The 27,684-nt window shown below is 41.3% G+C and overlaps 1 protein-coding gene across 14 annotated transcripts in view; it reads right to left on the bottom strand.

Annotated features, from left to right (window-relative positions):
• Positions 1-27,684, bottom strand: part of CLIP1 (CAP-Gly domain containing linker protein 1) — a 126,166-nt gene that overhangs the window by 12,379 nt on the left and 86,103 nt on the right. For 11 of the 14 annotated variants that reach the window (XM_042910057.1, XM_042910061.1, XM_042910065.1 and 8 more), the window contains 4 exons: positions 23,312-25,579; positions 22,038-22,154; positions 19,866-19,972; positions 14,857-14,977 (listed from right to left, as the gene is read on the bottom strand). In XM_042910057.1, the coding sequence (XP_042765991.1) occupies positions 14,857-14,977; positions 19,866-19,972; positions 22,038-22,154; positions 23,312-25,579 (2,613 nt within the window). The remainder of the gene's footprint in view (positions 1-14,856; positions 14,978-19,865; positions 19,973-22,037; positions 22,155-23,311; positions 25,580-27,684) is intronic. The other 3 variants (XM_042910068.1, XM_042910069.1, XM_042910070.1) reach the window with 1 other exon arrangement.

Below are 27,684 nucleotides of genomic sequence, written 5' to 3'. Positions count from 1 at the left end.
CCGGGGCAGCTAAAGCAATTGGCCTTCCTCACTGGCAATGAAAAAAGAACAAAAGGTTACTACATCATGTACAGTCGTTAATTTACAAGTCATTTAGGACCTGAATGACTCCCCTCCTTCGGTACATGCCCTATCTCCAACATTCAATAAATGTTTCGCCCATTTGTTAAACGAACGAGTGAAAGCTTCGCTGTTAACATGCTGGCTCCTTCGCCGAAGTCACACAGATCAAGTGTCACTAACTCCTGGATGGCTGGGAACAGGCTGCTTATGCCGCATGGGCCTCATTTCACGTCTACCACATTCCAGGCATTAGTTTTTCACCCATAAAATAAGGAAGTTAGAAGAGATGTTCCAAGGGGTGTTTACTTCTAAAATTCTATTATTCTACGACAGATAAATGCAAAAGGTTCAGTTAGTTAATCCTGTGAGAGATGACTCCCCCCTCCCCCCCAATCTGTACCATGCAGTTTATTATGTGACATATCAATTCCAGCTCACACTTGTGAAAGCTGTGTTCCACACAGGTGAACACATTCCTGTGTGCTTTCTTTTCCAAATCAAACGATAACACCAAAGACTACGGAACGGTTTCCAACAGCCCAGAATTTAAGCTATTAGCTCACTGCATGTAGTTTACGGTCTTATTTCTGATTATGTGTTAATTATATCTATGCTTTGCTATGAGAGCTTCAGAATTTTAAAGTTCTTAAATAGACATAAACGTGTGTGTTGAACCTAAAATTACACTTATCACAAAATCTATTGAGGTTAACATACAGTTTTTCCACTGCAAACTCCGTTTTCCTAGTCTATTAAAGATGTATGCTTTTGTTCCATGAGTAATTCACAAAAAATATTTAGAAATTTTGAAAGAGTGCAAGGAAGGAGAATAAGGGTGGGAGACAAGCTTTAAAAACTAAAATAAGAGGGAGAACATCTGGAGAGTGGGAAGCGGAGATGAAAGGGCCTTTTTTCCTTTATGCCCATTTATACAGTTTATTTTTTATTTTATTAAAAAAAATTTTTTTATGTTTATTCATTTTTGAAAGACAGAGAGAGCACAAGCAGGGGTGGGGCGAAGAGAGAGGGGGACACAGAATCTGAAGCAGGCTCCAGGCTCTGAGCTGTCAGCACAGAGCCTGACGTGGAGCTCGAACTCACGAACCAAGAGATCATGACCTGACCGAAGTCGGATGCTCAACTGACTGAGCCACCCAGGTGCCCCTATACAATTTATTTTTTAAACAAGCTGTTTTATAATTTAAAAATTAAAACAGAAGAAAAAAAAATCAATGAGACTTCAGACTGAGAAATACCTACAGTGAGGATAAATGGATAAAAACAGGTAATTCACAAGAGAGAAAATACAAATGATTAATAAACATCTGAAAAATCATTCAACACTTTCAAGAACAAGTTATGGAGACAGTCCCCCTCTTTCTTGGAGGGAGTAATTGTGCCTGAATTTCCACAGAAGTTTGGAATACTTATGGTACTGATTTTTTTAAAGGAAATGTTTTTTTCTTCTTCTGGTCCAGTATCCAATTTAGGATAATAAGTTCATTTAGTAGGTCAGATTTAACCTAACTCATTCCTCATTCTTCCCTTTTGTGGCTTTGACATTTTTGAATTAAAAAAAATTTTTTTTTAATATTTTTGAGAGAGACAGAGTGCAAACAGGGGAGGGGTAGAGAGAGAGAGGGGGAGACACAGAATCCGAAGCAGGCTCCAAGCTCTGAGCTGTCAGCACAGAGCCCGACACAGGGCTTGAACCCACAGACCGTGAGATCATGACCTGAGCCAAAGTCACACGCTTAACGGACTGAGCCACCCAGGGGCTCCTTTCGAATTTTTTTTAACGTTTATTTTTTTTTTTTTTTTTTTTTTTTTTTTTTTTTTTTTTTTTAAATTTTTTTTTTCAACGTTTTTTATTTATTTTTGGGACAGAGAGAGACAGAGCATGAACGGGGGAGGGGCAGAGAGAGAGGGAGACACAGAATCGGAAACAGGCTCCAGGCTCCGAGCCGTCAGCCCAGAGCCCGACGCGGGGCTCGAACTCACGGACCGTGAGATCGTGACCTGGCTGAAGTCGGACGCTCAACCGACTGCGCCACCCAGGCGCCCCTAACGTTTATTTTTGAAAGAGAGAGAGTGTGTAAGCTGGAAAGGGGCAGAGAGAGGGATAGACACTGAATGTGAAGTAGGCTCCAGGCTCCAGAGCCTGAAGTGGTGCTCAAACTCACAAACCATGAGATCATGACCTGAGCAGAAGTTGGGTGCTTAACCGGCTGAGCCACCCAGGTGCCCCGGCCTTGACATTTTTGAATCGCACAAGCCAAAACCTACTTCACATGATTTCAATCCTTTTAAACTCACTGAGACTTATTTTATGGTCTCTCCTGGAGAATGTTCCATGTGTGCCCGAGAAGAAGGTGTATTCTGTTCCTCTTGGGTGGAATAGTCTATAGATGACTATTAGGTTTAGCTGATTCATAGTGTTGTTCAAGCTTTTATTTCCTTGTTGATCTTCTCTCAACAAGTTGCTGTTGTTCCATCTATTACCAAAATAAGGTATTGGAGTCTCTAACTTTTATTGTTGAATTGTCTTTCCTCCTTTAATTCTATCAAGTTTTGCTTTGCATATTTTGGGGCTTTATTATTAGGTGCATATATATTTATAATTGTTACATTTTGATTTTTTTATTATAAAATATCTTTCTCTGTCTTCGGTAAAAAGTTTTGTCTCAAAAGCCTATTTTGTCTGATATTAGTATAGCCACTCCAACTTGTTTTTGGTTACTGTTGGCATGTAATATCTTGTTCCGTCCTTTTATTTTGAACCCATTTCTGTCTTTGAATCTATGCTGTGTCTCTTATAAACATTATATAGTTTATATAATCTTATATAGTTAGATCATGTTTTTAAAAAATTCATCCTGACAATCTCTGCCAACCCTCTTTTAATCAGTGTTTAATCCATTTACATTTAATGTTATTACGGGTAAATTACATACTTTTTTTCAATTAATACATTTTATATTTTAGAGAGTTTTAGGTTCACAGCAAAATTGAACAGAAAGTATCAACATTTCCCATACATTCCCTGCCCCCCCCCACACACAACCTCCCACATTATCAACATCCCACACCACAGTGGTACATTTGTTATAGGCACTGAACATACATTGACACATCATTAATACCCAAAGTTCATTGTTTTCATTAGGTTCAATCTTGGTGCTGTACAGTCTCTGAGTTCTGATGAATATATGAAGACATGTATCCACCCTTGTAGTATGACCAAAGTAGTGCCACTGCCCCAACAATCTTTAGTATTCTCCCTATTCATAATTCCCTCCCCCCTCCCTTATTCCCTAACAACCACTATCTTTTTAATGTCTCCATAGTTTTGCTTTTGATAGAATGTCATATCTTTGGAACCATACAATATGTAGCCTTTTCCAATCGGCTTCTTTGTAGTATGACCAAAGTAGTGCCACTGCCCCAACAATCTTTAGTATTCTCCCTATTCATAATTCCCTCCCCCCTCCCTTATTCCCTAACAACCACTATCTTTTTAATGTCTCCATAGTTTTGCTTTTGATAGAATGTCATATCTTTGGAACCATATAATATGTAGCCTTTTCCAATAGGCTTCTTTCACTTAGTAATATGCATTTAACATTCCTCCATGTGGTTCCATGGCTTAACAGGCCATTTCTTTTGGGTGCTGAGTAATATTCCATCATCTGGATGACCATAGTTTTTATTTATCCACTCACCTACTGAGGGACATCTTGGTTGCTTCCAAGTTTTGATAACTGTGAATAAATCTGTTATAAACACTTATGCACAGGATATTGTGTGGATTATATTTTTAGTTCATTTGGGTAAATACCAAAGAGCACCATTTCTGGATCTTATGGTAACAGTATGTCTAGTTTCGTAAGAAACTGCCAAACTGTCTTCCCAAAGCAGCTTTACCATTTTGCACTGCTACCAGCAACGAATCAGAGCTCCTGTTACTCTACAGTTTCACCAGCATTTGGTGTTGCCAAATGTTTTCAATTTGGGCCATCCTGATAGTTGTATCATATCATCTCATTGTTAATTCACAATTCCTTAATGGCATATGATGTTGAGCAACTTTTCAAATGCTATTTGCCATCTATGTATCTTCTTTGGTGATGTGTCTATTCAGGATTTTTGTCCATTTTGTAATTGAGTTATTCATTTTCTTATTGTTGAGTTTTAAGAGTTCTTTGTATATTTTGAGTAACAGTCCTTCATCAGAAGTGTCTTTTGTAAACATTTTCCCCAAATCTGTGACTTACCTTCTCATTCTCTTTTCACACTGTCTTTAACAAAGCAAAGTTTTTAATTTCATTAAAGTCCAGCTTATCAATCCTTTTTTGTGGATCATGCTTTTGGTGGTCTTGTACCTAAAAAGTCACCAGTGTACCCAAGGTCATTTAGGTTTTCCCTGATTTTATTTTCTAGGAGTTTTATAGCTGTGCATTTTACATTTAGGTCTTTTCAACTTAATTTTCACAAAAGAGGTAGTACCTGTGTCTAGATTCACCTTTCTGCATGGGGACATCCACTTGTTCCAGCACTATCTGTTGAACAAACAATCTTTGTTCCACTGTATTGCCTTTCCTCCTTTGTCAAAGATCAGTTGCCTATATTTATGTGAGTCTATTTCTGAGCTCTGTATTCCATTGACCTATTTGTCTATACTAAGTCTTGAAATCAGGTAGTGTCAATCCTTCAACTTTGTTGTTCTTCAATACTGAGTTGGTTATTTGGGGTCTTTAACCTCTTCACATAAACTACAGAATCAGTTTGTCAATATCCACAAAAGAACTTGTTGGGATTTTGACTGGAATTGTGTTAAATCTATAGATCATGTTGGGAAGAGTCAATATCTTGACAGTATTGAGTATCTGTCCATGAACAAAGGATATCTCCATTCATTTCATTCTTTTTTGATTTTGCTCATCACAGTTTTGTAGTTTTTCCTCAGATGCTGTCCATACATTACTAAACTTACCTAAGTATTTCATTTTGGGGAGTGCTTATGTAAATGGTATTAAGTTTTCAATTTCAAACTCCACTTGTTCATTGCTGATACATAATGACTGACTTTTGTCTATTAAACCTTGTATCCTGAAAACCTGTTGTAACCACATATATATATATATGTATATATAAATATATATGTATATGAATATATTTGTATCTTCTAACATAAATATATGTATATGAATATATTTGTATCTTCTAATACACACACACATGGATAGGATGGTTCTTTGTCAAGAATGCTGTTGATTGTGTGGCCATAGGGCAGGGGACTGTGACTAAGCAAGGCCAATACGTATGAAGTAATTCTTTTTACACAGTGCCCACACATGTCAATTAGTCTCTAATTTTTATTCGTGGTTGCTTTCTTCCATTTTCTTTCCACTCTACCACCTCAAATTTTGTTAGACGTCTACTCTCTTTATATTTGTCTATTTTTTTTCTTTTTCTTTCCTTTTTTTCTTTTTACCTTGCAAATGTTTTAAACTTACACTCGATCAAAATTAACACCACCAATAAATGGGATAAAGCAACATCACATGACTCTTGGAAGGATACAACATCAATTATCTTCCTGCTAAAAATGTATAACCATCGTGATGAAACATCACAAACCCAAAATGAAGGATTTTACACCTCATCATTGGCCTGTTCTTTAAAAGAAAAAAGAGTCAAGTCATAAAATTTTGACTGAAAAAAGGCAGAAGCAGCATTCCAGATAAAGAAAATGAGAAGAGACTGAAGTCAGTGAATGAAATACATGATCCTGGGGGCACCTGGGTGGCTCAGTCGGTTAAGCGTCTGACTCTTGATTTCGGCTCAGGTCATGCAGGATCTCACAGTTCTGTTCGTGAGTTCAAGCCCCATGTCGGGCTCCACGCTGGGTGTGGAGCCTGCTTGGGATTCTTTCTCTCTCCTGCTCTCTGCCCCTCCCCGACCTGGGCTCTCTCTTGCTTTAAAAATAAATATAGTTTTAAAAAAGAAAAGAAGGGGAAGGGAGGGGAAGGGAGAAAGAAATGCATGATCCTGGACTGGATACTGAACCAGAGATGGGGAAAAACTATAAAGGTCATTTACTGGGACAACTGCCTGAACAGGAAAATGGCCTGTACATTGAATACTAGTGTTAAAACTTCCTGAATTTGGTAACTGCACTTTGGTTAAGGTAAAAACAAGTCCTTAGAGAATTTGAGTATTCTGTGTTCTATTTTTATAAATTTTTTTGCAAAGTTTGAAATAATTTCCAAATAAAGTTAAAACACAATTCTATTCTATACCTGTAGCTCCCTGAGTTATTAGCTTAGTTGTCTACTTACTTGCATTTAGTGCTCACACCAGTACTAGTCCTTTTGCCACAATTTCTCTTTAGATAAGTCCTGTATTTTGATTCATGGCCAGATTTTATCAGCAAGCAGCTACTTTTCAGAAGGATTCATAGATGCCATAGCTTCTGAGTTCTTTCATGATATTTTTTCAGATGTTTTTTGAAAACATCTACCTGTCCTTTCATCTGTGAATAACTGCCAGGATAGGACGCTCCTGATCCTATTTTCTATCCCTCAGAACTCTGGGAACACTGTGGCACAGTTTTCTCGCATTCAATGTGGCTGCACTGGGTTGTGGGTTGGGTTTTTGTTTTTGTTTTTTTTTTTTTTTTTTACCTTTTCATTGTATTGTTAGTATATTTTTTAAAAATACCTCCGTTTTCAGGAAAGGAGACCATTTCATTTTTTTAAAATGTTTATTTATTTTTGAGAAAGAGACAGCACAAGCAGGGGAGGGAGAGAAACACACAGAATCCAAAGCAGGCTCCGGGCTCTGAGCTGTCAGCACAGAGCCAGATGAGGGGCTCAAACCCACAAACCGTGAGATCATGACCTAAGCTGAAGTCGAATGCTTAAGCAACTGAGCCACCTGGGTGCCACCGCCTTTTTTTTTTTTTTTTTTACCTTTTTATAAGGAATATGCCTTTCCTGCCTGGGCATCTCAAGAATTATCTCTATATTCTCAAATTTCATTAATAACCAGTGTTATTTTTTTATGTCAATTGCTTTGGACCAATATCCTCCTCCACCACTACCACCCCCCTCACCCAAGATTCTCTAATTGAGTTTCCCTACATCCTACTATGTCCTTCCCTTTTTTTTTTTTTTTTTTTTTTTTTAAGTTTATAGAGAGAAAGGGAGATAGAAACCCAAGCAACCTGTGCATTGTCAGCACAGAGCCCGACACAGGGCTCAAACCCATGAACTGTGAGATCATGACCTGAGCTGAAACCAAGAGTCGGTCCTTTAACCAACTGAGCCACCCAGGCGCCCCCCTACTGTCCTTCCTATATGTAGACTCAGTTCTTCACGCGGGGGAAATTTCCCTATTTTACCTCCTAACACTTTCTTTCTGAATTCTGTTGAATTCCCTCTTTCAGAGTTTTCAGAGTTGTTCATTATATTCATTCAGATGATCTCTGTCCTCCAAAGCTATCACCTTTCCTCTTATTCTTTAGTATCTCTGTTTCCCTCTTTGTTATAACCATCTCAAGCCTTCCCTCCAGATGTTTAGAAACGTTCATCAGGCTCTTCTCTGTTTCTGACTTCAGTCCCGACACGGTGCCGTTTTGGTCCTCACTTGTTTCCTCGACTTGTCACGTTCTCTGTTCCACTTGTGTCATTTCTTCTTTGAACACCCGCTTTATTTAAGTCACTGGCGTTTTTATAGAACCCAAAGCAATATTCCACTCTGGGTAATGCTTTCTCGCGGCCTGAATTCCTCATCTCTTTGGATTCCTGTGTTCCTTTCTTTTCTTTTTTCTTCTTTCAGTACGATAGGCATTCAAGTGTTCATCTTACTGTGGGCAGCTCTACTGAGACCGTCTGTTTGCTCATATGTGATGCAAATTAATTTTCCCTGACACCCTTCCTATTTTATCTGAGACCTTTAATCTTCATCTCCAAGCTACAACGGAAAAGTTTGGGCGCTGCAGCCTATACATGTCTACAGCTGGAGGGCAAGGAGGGAGGGAGCACAGTGAAGGGGATATACAGCATCTGGGCTGGAGGTCTCTTTCACGGACTTTTCTTTTAGTGCCCCCTCTGAACAAAGGTAATCCTATTCCCACAGCAGTGTGTCCTCAGGCTTCAGTCTCAGGCAGACACAAAATTGTCTTTTTAACATCTAGTCTCATCTCTGTTGCCTTCCCTTCCCAAAGATGGGAAGGCAGCCTCATTTATGGCTGGACGTGATTATGTGACACTATTACAGGGATAGGAGTTTTCCTCTCCAAGCTGAAAGACAAAATCACGTAAAGAGAAGGCCTTTCTGCCCTTCCCCACTTTGGCTTTCCCCTACTTCCTCCAGCAAAGTTTCACCAATGCCCTGTGACCATCTATGTGCAGTAAGGGTAGCAGAAAGAAGAGCAGAAAGGAAGAACAGGGTTCCCTGAGGACATTCCTGAGTAGAGGACTCACCTGGACTCCCCTCCTGTGGACTTATTACCATTTGAGAGGAACCCCCTCCTCCATATCCTTTTACTTAAGCCACTCTGTTGACTAGACTCACTATGGAAAATGACGCCCAGCAATTCTTCCCGCCTCTGGTAAAACTCTGAGATGGTCAAAGAGAACTTCTAGCCTCAAAGATTGTTCTGTGACTGTTCGGACTATTCACCTCTTCCATCTAATTTTCCCTAAACTGGACTGGGCACAAGGATGGAGAGAAGCAGAATAAAAATTCTCAGGATTTTGCTACACATTTTCTTTTCTCTTACCACTGGGAACAGCGTCAACAGAGTCAAACCACCATCTTGTTTCTTTTCTTGGTTGCCAAATTTTAATGTTTACTGAAAGCATGAAGCCGATTGGCTTTGCTGGGGAGATCTTCCTGGAGACATTTTTTAATAGTCAGAAGAGTGTGTTCACTTCATTAGGTATCGAAGGAGAAAGATTCTGTGATCAGCTTCACTCAGCCCTACTTGCCCAGAAGTATCCGGAGCCCAGATTAAAATTACGATGGCTAATAACCACTGTTTTCCAAAATAAAACAGGACAAGCTAAAAATGGTGTTGCCTTGGGGCACCTGGCTGGCTCAGTCGGTAGAACATGTGACTCTTGGTCTTGGGTTGTGAGTTAGAGCCCCACATTGGGCAGGAGAGTTAAAAAAAAAAAAAAGAAAGAAAGAAAGAAAAGAAAAAGAATGCATTCCTTTTCTATACATTCATGTCTGCAAGTTCAGGCCTATTTAACATTTGCAGGCTATTAGTCATAAATCAATCTCAACGGTAACCTCAAATTTTGGAGACTGCATTTGTTGTAACCTTTGTCAGAAGTGTTGATAAAATACAGTTATTGAGGCATCTAATCCCTGTCCTGTATCAACAAACTAATCTCATTTTGCAAATAACTGGGAAGGGGAGTGGGGAGAGAAATCAGCACTGTTCCCATAGTGACAGCTCAGTGTATCTGCAGCCCTTACAAGGGGGAATACGTGTGAGGTTTGGAAATGATAAATCAGACATTTCAAAAGTTACTACTTAAGGTGACTATTTCTATAGAAGAGCTCACATCACTGTAATTATTTTTAGTATTCTCTATGAAAGGAAATAATGCTCTGTATAGTTTCCATTAATCTTGAATCTCCCAGACCCTGCCTGATTTTGCGCTGTGCGCTTCCTCTAGCCACACAGGGCAAATGCCCCACTCATCACGTTTCCGGCAACCACAACTCTCTATAACAAAGCTATGAAACTCGAAGTAAATGAAATAATGTAAAAAAAAAAAGAAAGGCAGTCAAGGTTTCTGCATCCTGAGGCCCCGCTAAAAACGAGGTATGCATTTAATCACTCATTTGTTCATTCGAACCTATACAGCATGCCCTGCGATTCCCACCATCTCACAGCCTGTGTGGAGACACAACATGGCATTCTCAGCATGACAGAGTCCTGGACAGCAGCCGCCCCCGAGGCTGGAGGATGGGCCTAACAATGAGGAGACGTTTACCACATGGGGACAGAAAAAATGTAAATGCGGACCTGCATATGGCAACTGACCAGGGGTGGCAGGACAAACATGAGCCAAGAGGGTGGAAGATGTCAAAGGAGGAAAGTCAAGAAATGTAGGTGGAGACGCCAAATGTTCAGAAAGGATGGAAAGGAAGCCACGCACTTGTGCTGTCACTAGGTAAGTGATGACTCAGGCGAGAGTCACTTCAGTGGTGCACTGGCGGTGGCGAAAAGCAGACAGCAGGGGATTGCGAAGAAAATGGGGGGTGAAATGGAAGGCAGAAAATATTACTCTTTTTAAAAGTCTGGAAGTAAAGAAAAGAAGACAGGACTGTAAGTATGACCAGTGTGGCAAGATTTAGAAGAGATTTTAAGGAAGCGAGAAGGATTTCCCCACCCACTAAAGATACCAAGTGGCAATAAGACACAGTGGCCATAGGCAGGGAGGCAGACAGACATCAGCAGGGACAGGCGACCATTCGGATGGAGAAAGGCGACCCGAAACACCTGAAGCAGAGGCAGAAACAACATGAGGGGTACGCATTCAACAAAATTCCATTCAGCCAAGAGGCAAGCAAGCGCTCACGCCTGCTACAACACGGATGGGCCCCGACGGCACGACACTGAGTGAGAGAAGCCAGTCACCAACAGTCATGTGTTTTATCATTCTTCTTGTATGAAACATCCAGAACAAGCTAATCCATAGAGACAGAAAATAGATGAGTGGTCGCCAGGGGCTGGGAGGCAGGAAGAAATGGGAAGCGAGCGCTTACACAAGTATGGGGTTTCCTTTCAGGGTGATGAAAATGTTCTGGAACTGGACAGAAGTAATGGCCACGCTGCACTGTGAATGTCCCAAATACCATTGAATTGTACACTGTAAGATGGTTCCAACAGTAGATGTTACGTGTATTTTCACTCACTCACACACACACACCCCTGAAGCAGCATGAAACTAGTCAGCCCTCAGGCGTCAAAGCGAAGGTGGAAGCAGTCAACGGCAGTTATATAATTACAACAATCTTCATAATCGTCAGTTATCAAGAAGTAGGTTATGTTAACTACTAGAGTGAACACTAGGAAATTGCAAAATGAAAGCAATTGCATATGTTTCAATCTAATATACTCTCTTTTCAAAGACAAGGCACTCTGACAGTCTCTAAAGATTTCTGTCACTGTTGATGCCAGATAAATCACGCCTCTTACAATCCCAGCTGACCCTGGTTTTTGCTCCCCTCCCCCCACAAAAGTAGTCTCCCACTTGGGAAAGGCGGCTTACACAATTTTCCTTTGGAAAGGAGAATGTCTGGTAGGGAGAGCGGACAAAAAAGAATGCACACGTGTGGGTCTGTTTCTGGATTTGCCAGCTCTGTTCCAGAGGACTATCAACAAATAGATGAGTCCTTCCAATTACTGAAATACTTCTTCACGGGGGCACACGATACCCACTTGTCAATCCAGTCCAATGAGAATTTCTACCTAAGAGTGGAAACTGACATCACTGCCCAACTTTGACCAATCAGTGCTGCTCATGACTAACCCTCTTAATTTCACAAATTTTCTACATCTTTTTAATTGATAAAAAGAATATTCTACAATACCACTGCCACGGGAGGCAGGGATTCTTTTATTTTGATAAATCACCTCACATCCAATTGACAAACAGGAAATCAAATAGTCCCCATAGTGAAGGGGGCTTCTCAAGGAAGTAAAAATCCTTAGCAAATAATCCCAGTGAGATGCCTAAGATGGAGAACAGATTCTGGGGTGTCTTGGGCTTTTAAGCAAAATAAATTCTTGAGGCAGGAAAAAAAAAAAAAACCAACACATCGAGAGGGCATTTCTATAGCATTGTTTGACCCCATCCACCCACACCAATCCTAGCTCACAAGTTTTTCTTTCTTTTTTTTTAATCTCAATTATCAAGTAGAAATAAGCTTTATTCTCCGTATAGAAGTACGGAAAGAGGCCTCCAAATTAGTCTGACAGGAGTACAGGTCTCAGCTCCACCGCCTAGCTGTGTGTCCTTAGCAAGTTGGTCCACTTTTGAGTGTCAGCTGGTCTACAAAATAATAGCCTTCCTGTCTCAGAGGCATGTTGTGATGATTCTGGGAAACATGCAAGACCATCAGCTTGGTACATGTTTGGTGAATTACGATGCTACTTAATAAAGGACTCAGGAAGAACCCAGGTCCTAGGTCAGTGTTTACCCATCCCCTGTCAACTTCACCTCCACTGTCTTAATCCTAGAATGAAACACTCAATGTTTCGGTAGTATGACAATTAAAACTCTAAGAATTCATTTTTTGTTCTAAAACCAAGGTTTCTGCCAAACAAGGTGGCTCTGGAGTATATTTCTAAACATAGCTGATCAATAGTTTGGCTTGACTACAGTAAGTAATAATGTGAAATGTGTGATTTTACAGAGGTAAGCAGTACTCCAGATTCGTGGAGATTATACAGTAAGAATAGAGCTGATGAATTAATCAGTCTTCTGTAGACTAAGGTTGTTTCTAAATCATTTTAAATGGGTGGTTCTCTCCAGTCTTTTGAAATAAATACACATAGACACTACATATATACTTTTATTTATTTCAAGGGAAGAATTACCCATAATCTTCCTTGATAATCATTATCATGGTCAACGAGCTCTACCATTGAAGCCTATTATTTAGTTCATACCCACTTACCTCTCTCTTCTGAGTAAAGCACAGAACTATGAAGGGCCTAACAATCTGTCCTTTAAATTTTTTTTTTTTTAACGTTTATTTATTTTTGAGACAGAGAGAGACAGAGCATGAACAGGGGAGGGTCAGAGAGAGGGAGACACAGAATCTGAAACAAGCTCCAGGCTCTGAGCTGTCAGCACAGAGCCCGACGCGGGGCTTGAACTCATGGACCGCGAGATCATGACCTGAGCCGAAGTCGGCCGCTTAACCGACTGAGCCACCCAGGCGCCCCATAACAATCTGTCCTTCAAAGGAAAGTCACTTTTCTTAGTTGTTTCTTGCACGTGCTGTTCTGTAACACCCTTCAAAGTCACTGACTTTCAAATTTCTAGTGGCAAAACCTTTTCAAAAGGAAGGCAATTCAAATGCCAACATGCAGAAGAGAAGAACACGGGTGAGGGAGCCCGGCAGAGCCCTGGCCAAGGTAGCAAGATGCCTCCTCCCACTGTTTTCCCTACAGAGACACACAAGCAAGAAACGCAGTCAACAGTCCAGTTAAGGGCACAACATGAGCCGCGAGGAGGATGTCTCTGTGCTCCTCCCACGTATGGAATCCACTCTCTCTACCGGAGATGTTCCATGAGGTCAAACGAGATGCACCTCTCAGAGACCCTGCTCTTGCAAGAACTTACAGACACAGTGATGACAGAGCAGCTGCCCAATGTTTTAGACGCTCTAGTTTGTGCCAGGAAAAAGAGGACCGCATCTGGTCAAAGGGCTTCTATTTTTCATGAACTCCAGTTTCTCACATACTGACTAAAGGAGAGGCACTGACCCTATTTAAGTCAATCCACTTTGATCCTTTTCCGGACCCAAATCAGAAGATGGCAAACATTTCTTGACTATAAGCTGAATGAGGACGAGCAAATTACTATCTTCATATCCCTGTTTCCTCTTTGACAAGCGGAAATAATGGCAGTGCCATCGCCTAGAATTATTGTAAAGACTGAGACGCCAGTTATCATTTATTTGTGCTTGTCGCATAGTAAGAGCCAATAAACGTGAACTAGTATCACCAAAAGCATCATCATCATCATCCTGGAGTTTGGAGAGATGTGGCATTCCTTTTGTGAAGTAAGAAAACTGTGGAAAGCTGCAACAAAGACTTTAAAGTCTGAAATCAACTCTCCAAAAAGTGCTTTCGCCACAAACTGCCATGTCAATGGGTACTCAATACGATTACCCCAGATGACTCCATCCCAAGCGAGAAGGAATCTTTGCCAAGTATTCCTGGGGGAAAAAATTCTCTTGAAGTGTAAACCATGAATTGATGACCACATGGTAAAATTCTCTTAAAAATATCATTTGAAGCTTCTGCTGAGGCCAGATAGGACTACCATTTAGCACTTTGATTCAACTACTAAAGAATAAAAAGCAGGATACGTCATTCTTTCAAATCAGTTTTGTTTCAGTGCTTAATAAACTTATCAGAAATCTCTGTCATTTAAGTACGGAAGCAAATGGGTTATGGTTGGCTTACGGCTCATTCCGGGTGTAACGCAAATCACACTCAACGCACACAAGTGCACACACATACACAGTTCCATTAGGAAATGCTTTAAAAAAATTTTTTTTAAAGAAAAGCAGAGTTCTATTTAAGAACAGCTGCCAACCCCCACACCAAATCCATATTCTGAGAATTTGCTTCCTTCAAACAAATTCTGATGAAAGAAAAAAAGAACCTTAAGAGGAAAGTAATTTTGAAATCCAGGCAATAGTAGGGAGAAGATATTGTTCCTTTCCATTGAAACGCATTGCCATGAGGTTGTCTAATAAAGGGCTTATTTTCTAGTTGCTCAAGTTCCCAGCGTTGCTACTTTTTTTTTTTTTTTCCATAAGCATCTGTCAACTCCTCCCCTAAGTCCTACAGCAGCACACTTGAAAAACAAGGAGACCTACCACACAGACAAGTTGAAATCCCATTTGGAAGGACCCGACCACATCGAGCACCTCTCTGAGGGGCCTCCAAGCGCCCTGCCAACAGCAGCAGACAGGAGCACGGAGAGCAAGGTACGCCCCCCCGCACCCCCCTCCAGGCCCACTGACCTTCTGATGACCCGTGACTTCGTCCCTGCTTCTCCCCAGCTCCTCAGCAAGTTTCACGTTCTCTTCTTGCAATGCTGAAAGCTGCTGGGACTTCTGAGCTGCTGCCTGCTTGAGGGTTTCTCTGCAAGGACAGTGAGTGCAGGGTTACCATAGAAACAAGACAGGCAAGGAAACTGTGGGAGACGACCGGCTTCACAGCACTGAGGAAAATATATCTGGGTCACGTGCCTGATAGGATCTATAATAACAGGAGGCAGTGGTATCTACGTGCAGGAGAGGCTAAATGGCTTTAACCTCTCAGGAGGCGGACTGCCACCCACAATTATTACATTATTTTTTAAAACCTAATAAACACGCTATCCACCTTCTCTCCACCCACACTTACCCACTTCTGAACACTCCCCATCCAAAAATCCATGCTACCATAAAATAAATGACAAATGAAATGGTCAGTCCTCTGGTCTTTAGGGCTATTTCCGTTAGAAAATTATGCTCAAACCCAGTATGTTGATAAAGTGATTTACTTTGCTGCCAAGGCACTCTGTACTGACTGCACAAATCGGTAATGTGTTTTTTTCTGGCAGAAATAAAAATCTAATGGTCCCATTTGCCGGTATGCCGGTATCTGTCAGAGTCAAGTGCTGTCGTGAATCTGAGTATATTTTTAGGACAACTCGAGGTGAAATGCCCAAAGGAAATGTGGTTTTCCAATTACATAACAGGTGGTTCACTTTGATTGTATTCTTTCCACAATGCTAATTTGTAATTAAAAGAATCAAATAAAAATATAGCCTGTTAACCTCTATCATGAATATCAGCATATGAAATGTGAACGAGGTAAGGATATTAAACATCTTCCCAATATTAAAATTATCCAAAATACACAAATCAAATTATTATCCTTTATATGTGGGTATTAGAAATCTTTTATTTGATCACTGGATTTTAGTTTTCTGTCATAGAGGGTTTTGATGCCACTGTGAATTTTAAGTCTGTGCTGGCTAAACTCCATTTAGGGAGCTGTCATACGTGGCTGAATCCTGAACCAAGTCATCTGGGTATGAATCCATCTGCTGATAGAGGAACACATCTATTTTTAACTTCAATTGTCTAATGTGTGGCAATGCCTGGCATCTCCAGTTTTTTGAGTTTTAGTTCTCCATCCACCTATAATATGCATATTGGGGTAAGATTTAGGGGAATAAACCTACACAAAAATTTTCCTAGCACATTAAATTAAATGAGGTGTTTCACTGAGATGTCTATTTAGCAAGTGAGGAAAAAATGGAGAAGGAATTTTAGCCTCAGGTCATACAAAAGCTAAGAGGGTTGATTCTAATTGTGGATCAACACACACACACACACACACACACACAAACTACAGCTCAAGATCATCTTCTGGCAAAAGTCCATCAATTCCTGACAAATCTGAAGTTTTTACTTAGGATGAAATCATCTGAGGTCAAATCTTTTATTCCTAGGAGGTCACTGCCTTCCTCAGGGGCTGTTTGGTCTCAGCATCTTGATGGCCTGTCAATGAGAAGTATGTAATCCTACTCTGTGTCTTAAAGATGTGCATCTTGTAATGGCTTTTGGAATCCTTGGTTGCTATTAAGAGCCCACAGTAAAGAAAATTAAAACAAGGAATCAAAGAAATTTCAAAATGTCTTAAAGCAGTGATCTGTGAAAGCAACATTCAATGTGTTAAGATCTATAAAAATGTTTTCACAAATATTTATTTTCTCATTTAATCCTCAAAAGCCAAGGAAGCTAATGTTATTATTTATATTTTAAAGATGAGAAAACTGAAGCTCAGGGAAGTGAGAGATTTTCTCCAAATCATAAAGCCAGGAAGTTGTAGAAGCAAGAGAACCAGAGTTAAAACTGGCAGACAGACCTCCGCTCTAATTCCAACATAGAAACACCTTCCCGTTTTTCTTTAGAGCACAGTGGGTACAGAAAGGAGGCTCTAATAGCCCAACTTCCGGAAGTACTCCAGGGAATAAGTCCAAAAATACCTCCAAGTATTTCGAACAATTTTTTTAAGCTGCTTTTTTTTCTACACGACAGAAGACTATCCCAGTTTTAATCTGAGAGGCAAGATACATATTGTTAACATTGACTGCATTGCAAACATTCTATTTACAAGTCTGTTATCAATCAATTAACTGCCATGCTAAGTATATTCTATATTCTAGATTTATTACTGTGCCAGGTGAGTAAAGACAAAAATTAAGCCGCTTATATCATTTTCCATAACATCCAAAATTACACTCTGAGAAACCATTTTATTCTCTCTCTCCACCTGAAAATAGGAGCTGGCTAACCAAGAGTTTTCCTAAAACCAGTCTAGTAAATGGCACAGAGGAAAAGGAGTATTTAGCTACAAGTGCTGGGTTTCCAGAGCCAGGGGCAATATTCCACAGGAGGTAGTTCTAATGAGAACTCCAGTGCCTACATTGGTGTCCATTTTCCTCCAGGAATCAAAGTCCTATCTAAGGTGCGGGGAAATACCAGGAAAGTTCTAAAGAACACAAAGCACCCCAGATACACAGATACATGCTGGGAAATAATCAGCTGCTCATTCTCTAGCTTTGAGCGCTGAGGAACAGTAAAATAACTGCTTTTTTTTTTTTTTTTTTTTTTTTTTTGAGAAGCACCATTCCCATTACATAGTACATTTATTTTAGTGGTCCTTGAAATGTGGCCACGTCTACAGCAGGGAACAATGAGTCACCGGGGGCAGGGGCTCTTTCAACCTACTCCTCCTACTCCCTCTACCAGCTTCTGATGCCTGTCACTGCTGTGTCCTACTGGTCCTTCCTCCTGCTAAGAACCCCAGCCACCGTGTGCCAGGTTACTGACAAAAGATGCAATCCCCTCAGTCCTGGTAGGCCAGATAAAAAGGCGGAGAATCAAAAGCAGCCCAGGCTGTCTGCTGGGTGGTCCTGGTTCCTCCTCACCTCACCCCAACCACACCCTCAGGGATCAGAGATCTGGGAAAAATGGTTCTAGGGAAGAGGACAGGCCATGGTTAGAGGAGCAGCAGCAGAAGCCTCAGTCTTTTGCTCATGACCCTTCGTGTCCAGAGTTAGGAGGCTAAGATTTTATTATTCCATGGAATCATTTGAAGAAGGGCAAAAAATGATCTCTTAACGGAGATAAAACCACCCCATACTAACTGGAGGTGGGTGCCATGACACAGACTTAGGATGGTGAACACTTCAATACTAGACCAATGCAATGACCATCACGAGAGACTCCAAGTAGGCCTGCAGGAAAGCGAAGTTTTATCGAAATCCCAAGAGCTGTCTTGGCTCGGTCCACACCGGCCCTGCCCCTCCATTACCTAGTACAGCCCAGAGAGCTCAGAGGTGGGATTATGGCAGTGGGAGGTTGGTTAGGGAATCTTCTCCTGCTGCTCAGATCCTCCCTCACCAGCTGCCCTTGTGACACAAATGAACTAAAGTCAACAGTGCTCCCAAAGCGCCAGGGCAGCATAAAGACGTGTGTCACAGGGGAATGTCCCAAACCAGATCTGCAGCCACCCTCTTGGAACTGACGATGATTTTGTTTCCCATCACAGGGACCTTTATCTGTGTGATTTGGCTTGAGAAGGCCAAGAAGCTCAAGCCCATCCTGATGGCCACAATCACAACTGTCGACTGATCAATCTGTGCAGGTGAACAGAATTTTGGGGAACTGCTGAATCACTGTCTAGAGAAGTATCATTAAAACTAAGACTGAGTATGGAAGTTCTGAATCACTATATTGTACACCTGAAACTAATCTTACACTGTATGTTTACTAACTGGAATATAAACAAAAACTTTAAAAGAACACACAAAAAACTAAGACTGAGGAAGGCATTAATCATGCACTGCCTAAGTTGCTCACATGAGATTCCTTCTGGAGGATTTTACCAACTCTCAGAAGAACCCGACCATGTACCAGTTTAGTCCCAAGCTTGATCAACAAATCGTACTGAGGATGGAGACTTGGAACTGATGCTTTTGTTTCTGTTTGAAGCTAATCTCTTTGTTCGATCAGAAGGGGGGGGATAAATAATACAAACCCTTAAAGGGCAGGGACCATATAAATCCATCTTCTTATCCTTCCTAGCACAGAAGACACACTCCAATATTCACTGGATTAACTGCCCTTACATTTCCAGGTTCACACAGTTGATACAGAGTGTAGTTCTCAGAACCGAAGAGCAACATGGAATCTACACCGAAACGATCATTGAAAAAGCCACATAAACACCAACAATTAACAGACCTGAAAACAGACCTGAAAGGCAAGGATTTGGAGGTGTTGTTGACAAAGGAAACATGGCCAGCCTGTCTGGCCAGGTGGCAGACAGGTGGCAGTCTAGGTGGCAGACTGATGGATAAACCTGGATTAGAAAGATTCTTCCAGGGGCGCCTGGGTGGCTCAGTCAGTCAAGTGTCGGGACTTTGACTCAGGTCAATCTCACTGTTCGTGAGTTGGGAGCCCGCATCGGGCTCTGTGCTGACAGCTCAGAACCTGGAACCTGCTTCTGCCCTTCCCCTGCTCATACTCATTCTCATTCTCTCTCTCTCTCTCTCAAAAATGAATACAATATGAAAAAGAAAAGATTCTTCCAGAATCCTTTCACCTGACTTCCATGCCAGAGGTTCAATTACTCTTAAAATCAAGATTAACAATCTCGAAAGTGACATGCTTTTTATCTCCCTATAGAAAGGATCTTGAGAGATTTATTTATAAAGGGTCCTAACTTCTCAGGCAGCAAGCACACTTTTCGTTTTGCTTCTTTAACTCAGCTACTATCTTGACTTCGCTTCCTCACAGCTAAGCGGTTATAGGGGCTCCCAGGTATGCTAAAGCATTCGGGGGACAGAGAGGGTGGTGATTACTTTTTACTTCAATCAAGTGTTTGTCAAGTTATTTTTTAAATCATTAGTATCGTTTTCACTTTTGTGACATTAAAGTCCCACAGTTTCTCTCAAAGGACACGAACTTACATTTCTTTCCTGAATTCTTCCATTTTTTGATTCTCTACAGTCAGAAGCTCTTTCGATTTGTTCAGCTCTTCCACATTTTTCAGGTTGTTTTCTTTAAGTGTATCCAACTTAAAGACCAAGAAAAAAAAACTTGATGAAATTATTTCATTTTCCAGTGGCAGGACTGGATAGACATATTCATGCAAACGTGCACCGAATAGATAGGTGAAATTAGTCAGGTACAAAAAACGGAGGGGGATTACCAGGTGAGGAGACGGCAAATGACCACGTCTATTATAAACGGCAAACCTCCCTCTTACATTTAGTCAGACGTTTTCCTTAGTCAGACGTTTTCCGTACACCTGGCCAAAGTGTCAAACTCAATTGCTACATGAATTACAACAAAGGTTTGCTTCCACTTTGTATATAATTCTCAGTATTCATCATTGAACTTGCTATTCAAGTATGACCCCTCTTAACAAACACGAGAAATAAATTGCAAAGGCATGACATCAGCAAGAATTATTCTTTGCAATAAAAACTAAAACCCCTGTCCTTCCCCATAGATTAGTAGTTTCGGATGTATTTGTCAGCATTAGAACTAAATGTACTGAGTCCCCATTACAAAAAACATTTGAATTAAAGTATTTTGTGGGTGGGAAAATATTTGGTTATCCATCTGAACTCTGATCTGAAGAGGAAAAAGCCCGGCAGGGAGGCTGAAAAGCACTCATACATTCAGCCCCATCACCTGCCCATGGGGGATGCAGCCAGCTTAGGGCCTGGCCCCGATAGGAGAGCCAGACGCATCACTAGAACGACGGAGACGTGACCAACTACGGGCTCTGGCAGGTGACTGGGGCTCTAGGTGCAGAGCCCCTAGCACAGGGGCTCCCAAGCACAGGGAGCTCGCTCGGGCTGTCCACGACCCAAGGCGTGCTCCTGGCCCCACAGTGGCTTCCTGGGACTTGTGTGGTCATCTTGTACAGAGTTACCTCTGCCACGTCATATGCCACAGTCAGGAGGCCTAGACAAGTGTCTCGATGGTTTTAACGCCACAATGTTCCTTTTAATGCCTCTACAATTAATAGAGGAGTCTGGAATTCCAGATTCACAGAACAAGAAAAACCAAGTATCACAAAGGGTCCAAAAAAATGATTTAGCCAGTCTTACATTCTGGCTATAACAAGGACACCAAGGGCTATATCATGAAAGTGCACAATTCTCCCTGATTCTACCCTCAAAAATGAGATATATTCCCTAAAATCTTCTTACTCATTTTAACTTCTGTGATTACCATCTGATTTTTTAATGCTTTTTCTTCTTCTATTAGGACCATCAGTTCTGTAAATGTACCCCCGGGTGTGTAGTTTTATTTACCCTGTAAGTATCTTAAAACGTGCATGCCTTGACAGATTTCCATCTTTGAACCTGCATAGTGAGAAGGCCTATGCTTTACAGAGCAGCTATTCAATGTGGCCAGCGCTTCCCCCGCTTAATTCCTTCACGTCTCACCTGACTATCCCTTTTAAAAACATCTGAAGCCAGGCAGAACTTCACCTAATTATTTTGGAGAATCAATCTGTTTAGGACCGAGAGGTAACTGCTTCCCAAAGAAAGAAGGGGCTGATGTGAACTGGGAGTGGGGAGGAAGGGAATCAAAAATAGGTCCAAGAATGAGAAATGCTACTTTCAACAGAATAAAAGTGATCTTGAAACCATACATCTGAGACGCAGAAGTGGCTGCCTGGAGATGACACAAAAGGGAATCAGGACTGAATGACACCGAGAAAAGGCCTACGCCAAACTTGGGGCCGAGGAATGGAATTTAGTGGCTCAAGTTGGGAGAGAGTGAAAATAAAAAAAAATGTATGTGACTTAAGATAAAACACACAAAACTAGAGAATATTATGAGTACCTCTCTCTTCAGTTCCGTCATTGAAGTTATCATAAAAAAGCCACACTATTCAGGTTTCCCCCTCATTATTTCAAAGGCTGATCCTACTAAATAAGTAATGAAGGATTACACTTTATTTAATATTATCATGGCTCTGGTGTACATTCGACTCCGCTAACAGATCAAACCTGTGTAAGGCCACACTTCAAAAAATAAACAATCCTGAGTTAGTGATCAAATATTCCATGAAGTCGGTAAGCTGTCCTTTGTACAAAAAGCCATTTAAATCTGATTACTTCATTCTGTAGTTTTTCGTTTGTTTGCTTGGTATCCTCCAAGGAGGCCAGAGTTTCACTCTTCTCTTTGGTCATCTGTTCCATTATCTGCATGGCATCTTCTGCTGTTTGAGCAGCCTAAATACAAGAAAATACTGTGAGAAATGAGGTCACCCCCGACCCCGTCAGGGATGCTCAGGCAGCCCTCGCTGTCTCATGTGGTTAAGGCCCAGTCACCAATCCAATGCCGAAACAAACAGACCGAGACATGAAAGGTCTTTCTTTCCTCCAAAGGGGAACAAAGCCACAGACGCTTTTCATGCCATTCTTCAAACGAGCCAATTGCGATATGCAACTGGCAGATTTTCAGACCGTTCTAACCTACATCTTCCAAGTTCCAAAGTTACGCTGACAGTCACACTCATCATTCTGACCGATGTCGGAGAGAAACATTCAGGGATAGTAAAGACCAACATCCTCACGTAGCTGAATTTTCTCTTAATCGTATTTACTGCTGTGTGTTTGAAACACTATTCTTGCTATTTCAGATGTGGGGCTTTTGAAATCACTTGTAATTTAGGTGGGGAATTTCTCAAGGAAAAATAAAAATTATTTGGGCAGTTATTAACATAAGGCTCAAATGTTTAATGAGAAGGATTAAATGGAAAGGTCTCTGAGAGAAGCTGTGGGTAATGAATATAAACATGGCTGTGAATAAAAAAGATAATATGCATATGGAGACAAATCCTTGGCTAAGATATGAAAACAATCATTAAAAACAATGTTTTTGTTCGTTTATTTTTTGTTTTTCATAAAAAATAAATTAAAAGATGTTTAAGGCACTTGCTTACAATTTCACGTGGTCTAATAAAGCTTCCAGGAATTCTGCAGTATATCTTCCCGACCGCCAGCCATGGAGATTTCACTGGCGGGTTCCAAGTCCAGAAGGACAGACACAACAAAACAGTTAAAAGCCAAACAGAAGATACTGTGTTTCAATATGTGCCCATTTTTCTACTGTTCTTAATCCTTTCAGAACCACAGTTGACTTTTTCTGGTAAATTTCTCCTTAAATTAAAAAAGATATCCTTTTTATTCACAGTTCACACCTCTTTCTAACGGAAACAACTGCGATTAGAGATTTAGTAATGAGTGGCCCCTTCAGGTGGAAACAAACAGCTTGAGACATAGGAGCAGTGGATTCAGTGGGGTGCCTATCCTCTCCAGGAGCCCGCTGGGAAGTTAGTGCACAGTGTTAGTAGTCCAGGTGCTGGTCCCTGACCCTCCCACTTTACCGTAAATGACTGAAGAGTCTCGAGCTCTCTAATTTTAAGGGTGAGCTTGCTCTTGTCTTTCCTTAAAATACGGTTTTCATTTTGAGATTCTAGGAGGTTGGCTGAGATATGGCTGTTGGTTTTGGCCAACTGGCTAATCTCTTTCTGAAGGATGAAGTAGCTTTCTGCCAGCTTTTCCTTCTCCTTTAGGAGCTCCTCCTTGGTCAGTATCATGTCTCTCTTCTCGGCCAGGAGGTTCTTGTTGTCCTGCACCACCTTGGCGCGATCGGCCAGGGTCGTCTCGTGCTTCAGCTGGAGGTCATCCAGGATCTTGGTGAGGTAGCTGTGCAGTTCCTGCAGCTCTAACTTGGATTTGGACAAGGTGGCGAAATCTTTCTTCAGAGTCTCTATGTTGGCAGCGAGTCGAGCCGTTTCTGCGCTCAAGAGTTCCTTTTCCTTAATTATCTCCACCACTCTCTGCTCCGACTTGGTCTTCTCTTGGACGAGCACAAAATTTTCAGACTGAAGCTGCTTAGTGCGTGCTCTTAACTCTTCCAGCTCCTGCTCCAGGAGGACCAACCTGCCATGAAGTTTATTGTTTTCATACAGGGATGACTCAGTTTCCTGCGCTCTGGCTTCTTTTTCCAGGAGGAAGGACTGCTGAATTGTTTGGATCTCCTTGTTTAATCTCTGACACTCTTCTTGCAGATTCAACCCATCCCGCAGCAAGATGCTCTTTTCAGAACAGCAAGTCTGAAGTTCAGCATTCAGACTCTCCTTTGCTTGCAGGGTGCTCGTGTGCTCTTTCTCTAAACTCTGTCTGGCATTCTGAGCCTCTTTCAGCATCAGAGAGAGATCGCACTTGGTGGCTGCTAGCACTTGGTTTTCCCTTTTCCTCTCCTGAAGCTCCTTCTTCAGAGTGTCGAGATTACCAAGGAGTTTCATCTTCTCGTGCACTACGATTCTTCTGTTTTCAGACTCTTGATCGTATTTCTTTTTGAGGTCTCCTATGGTTTTCATGGAGTTCTCTCTTTCTGCAAGCAAATCTCCATTTTGCATTTCCAGGACAGACTTTTCCTTCAAGAGACTGACATGCTGCTTTTTGAGCTTAGCAATTTTCTGACATACCACCTCCTTCTCAGAAGTTAGGTAAGTGATCTTCTCGTTCAGGCTCATCTCCATATGGGTGGCCTCTTCCGAGCACTTCTTCAGTTTTTCAGCAATGAGCCTGTTCTCACTTAGAAGTTCTTCTTTTTCAGCCAAGAGTTTTCTCTCAGAGGCGGCCAAGGCTCCTTTTTCTTGCAGAAGCTGGATGCACTCGGAGTCTGTGATCTTCCGACTGGTCTTGATTTCTTCCAGGAGATTTGTGAGGCTGCTATTTGTAGCCTGCAGTTGCCTCACGTCCAGCTCAGCCTTCCTCAGAGCCCTCTTGGCATCGTCTAGCTGTGTGTGGAGCCCACTGGTTTCCGTGCTGAGCAGCTGCTTGATCTGGAGGGCGGCCTCCAGGCTGGCACTCAGCTTTTCCCGATCTTGAAGAAGCACGTCCTTCTCAAACTGCAGCTCTTTGTTGTTCTGGAGAAGATTTTCTCTTTCCATCTTTAAGGCTATGCACGTGCTATCAAGATCTGACTGCTTCTCCGAAGCGGACTTTTTCTCAGCCGTGAGATCTTCAATCTCCTGCACCAAGGTTTTCTGATCTTTGACTAGCTCTTCGTAAGAGCTCTGCAGCTTTTGAATAACTTCATCTTTATCTCTAGCCAAGGCAAGGTTTTCAGTAGTGAGCTTCTTGATATGATCCTCTAGGTGACCTTTTTCTTCTTGATCCTTCTTAGACTCAGCAATCAAAGTATCTTTGCTGAGCTGGAGCTCTTCTGTGAGTGCCCGCAGGCTTGCTCTGGAAGCCTGCAAAGCATCATTTTCCATACTGATCTTCAAAAGCTCTTCCTGCGCAATATTGATTTCTTGTAGTAATTTCTCTCTCTCAACAGCTAAAGATTCTTTATGGAGCTGCTCCTGTTGATAAAGCTTTTCAGCATCTTGTTTTTCTTCTAAGACTTTCTCCTTTTCTAAATTAAGAGTTTCGTTTACCGACCACAGTTTCTGTTGATCTTCCTGAAGTAAAGTTATTTTGGCCTCCACCTCTACCAATTGTGATAAAAGTGAACCTTTTTCTAACTTTAAAGTATTTCCCTCCTGTGCAAGAAGCTGCTTCTCTGATTTCAGACCCCTCAGCTCTTCTGACATTAGTTCAATTTCTTTTTTGGCTGATGTTAACAAATAAGTTAGCGACTACAGAAATAAAAGGTGGAAAGAATGGAAACAAAATGAAATCAAGCAGACAAATGCAAGCCCAAATAGCTTAATGCAACCTAAATCGCCCAGGCTTAAAATGTTTTGCAATAAATGTCCTAGAAACTACCTAGATAACAAGGGGATGGGGGGAAATGGGGAACTAGATGAAAAGAGCCCATTAAAGGATAACACAAGGCAGGTTTAGCTTTGCGAAGTGCTGATCTACCTACTGGTTTATTTTATCTCTGAAACACTTTTGAAATCATCCCTGAGTGGCACCTACAAGATAAAAATGGTTAGTTTGACTTTGACATCAGGGCATGAAATTCTTTCCTGCCCTTCTAACTTCCCAATTATTTCTCTTGTAGGAAGAATTCAGAGAAGAATTTTTAAAAATACAATCTAGAGAATTACAAAAAGTGAATATATTTTAACCAAAAGGGGGGAGGGGAAGGGTGGGGGAAAGTAAATTGTTGCTTTTCAAACTAACTATAAGACATCAGCTTACCAAAGGACAGTCACTGGCCTGGCTGATTTAATCCCAATATTACAACTTATTAAAAGTACAGACCAATTTGCTAGGTTTGGGTGACTGAAATAAATGACTAAAATTTTTTTTTTCATGTTTTATGTATTTTTAAAAGAGAGAGACAGAACACGAGCAGGGCAGGGGCAGAGAGAGAGGGAGACACAGAATCCAAAGCAGGCTCCAGGCTCTGATCTGTCAGCAAAGAGCCCAACGTGGGGCTTGAACTCACAAACCGCAAGATCACGACCTGAGCCAAAGTCAGACACTTAACCGACTTAGCCACCCATGCGGCCCAATAAAATGAGTTTAAAAAAATATACTGGTTTAGGGGTGCCTGGGTGGCCCAGTCAGCTAGGCATCCGACTTCGGCTCAGGTCATGATCTCGCAGCTCGTGGGTTCGGGCCCTGTGTCGGGCTCTGTGCTGACAGCTCAGAGCCTGGAGCCTGCTTCGGATTCTGTGTCTCTGTCTCTGTCCCTCCCCTGCTCATGGTCTGTCTCTCTCAAAAATAAACAAATGTAAAAAAAATTTTTTTTTAATGTACTGGTTTATAAAATGACTTGACCACATTATCTATACCAGCACTGTCCAGAACTTTCTGCAATGGTCTAAATGTTATCTGCACAAATATAGTAGCCTACTGGTCATGTGCGTAGTTGGTGATCACGTGAAGTGTGGGGAGTGCAAATAAGGAGCTAAACTTGTAATTTATTAAAATTGAACTAAAATTCAAATTAATGTGGCTGGTAGCTACTGTATTGGACAGCATGGCTACAAATCACTGAGTCTTAAACTAGGAAATACAGAAGTTCTGTGGGCTCCAGGAACCTCCTGAAATCTTATATAAAGTGTGTTGAGCATATAAATTTTCTAGGAAGGGACTACTTTAAGGGCTCATCAGATTCATAAAATAGTCTGTGAGCCACTGTTGCTGACCGATACTGAAATCCACAGAAACTGGATATCAAGACAACTTTGGAGGGGGAACAATCTTAACCAAATGACCCTTGTAAAAAATAAAAAACAAAACACCAGTAAGCAAAATTAATGAGACTTAACAGAAACTTCTAGAATGCCATGGTTTCGTCAAACTGCAACATTTTTTTAAGGGAAACACTAAAAAAGTGGAGTCTGGGGGTGCCTGGGGGGCTCAGGCAGTTAAGCATCCAATTCTGGATTTTGGCTCAGGTCATGATCTCACGGTTCCTGAGTTCAAGCCCAGCATCAGGCTCTGCACTCACAGTGCAGAGTTTGCTTGGGGTTCTCTCTCTGCCTCTCCCCCACTGTCACCCACAGGAGCTCTCTAAATAAATAAATAAACAAACATTAAAAAAAAAAAAAACCTGGAGTCTGTCCAGATAAAGGGATCCATAAAGATAAAAAATCTGGAAATTATATCCAGTGTTAAATGACTCGTAAAACTGGAGCTGTTTAACAGGGAGAACACAAATCCTTGATGGCCAGCACGAAGGAGAGAGAAAATGGAGGCATCTTATATATCACATAAATTATGTCATGGTCCAATTTAATTAACAAGTTTTAGGTGGGAATTGTTTGAAGTCCTATGTATGCTC

Source organism: Panthera leo, chromosome D3 (assembly GCF_018350215.1).
Source record: "Panthera leo isolate Ple1 chromosome D3, P.leo_Ple1_pat1.1, whole genome shotgun sequence".
NCBI lineage: Eukaryota > Metazoa > Chordata > Mammalia > Carnivora > Felidae > Panthera > Panthera leo.
This window is presented reverse-complemented; position numbering and strand designations above follow the sequence as displayed.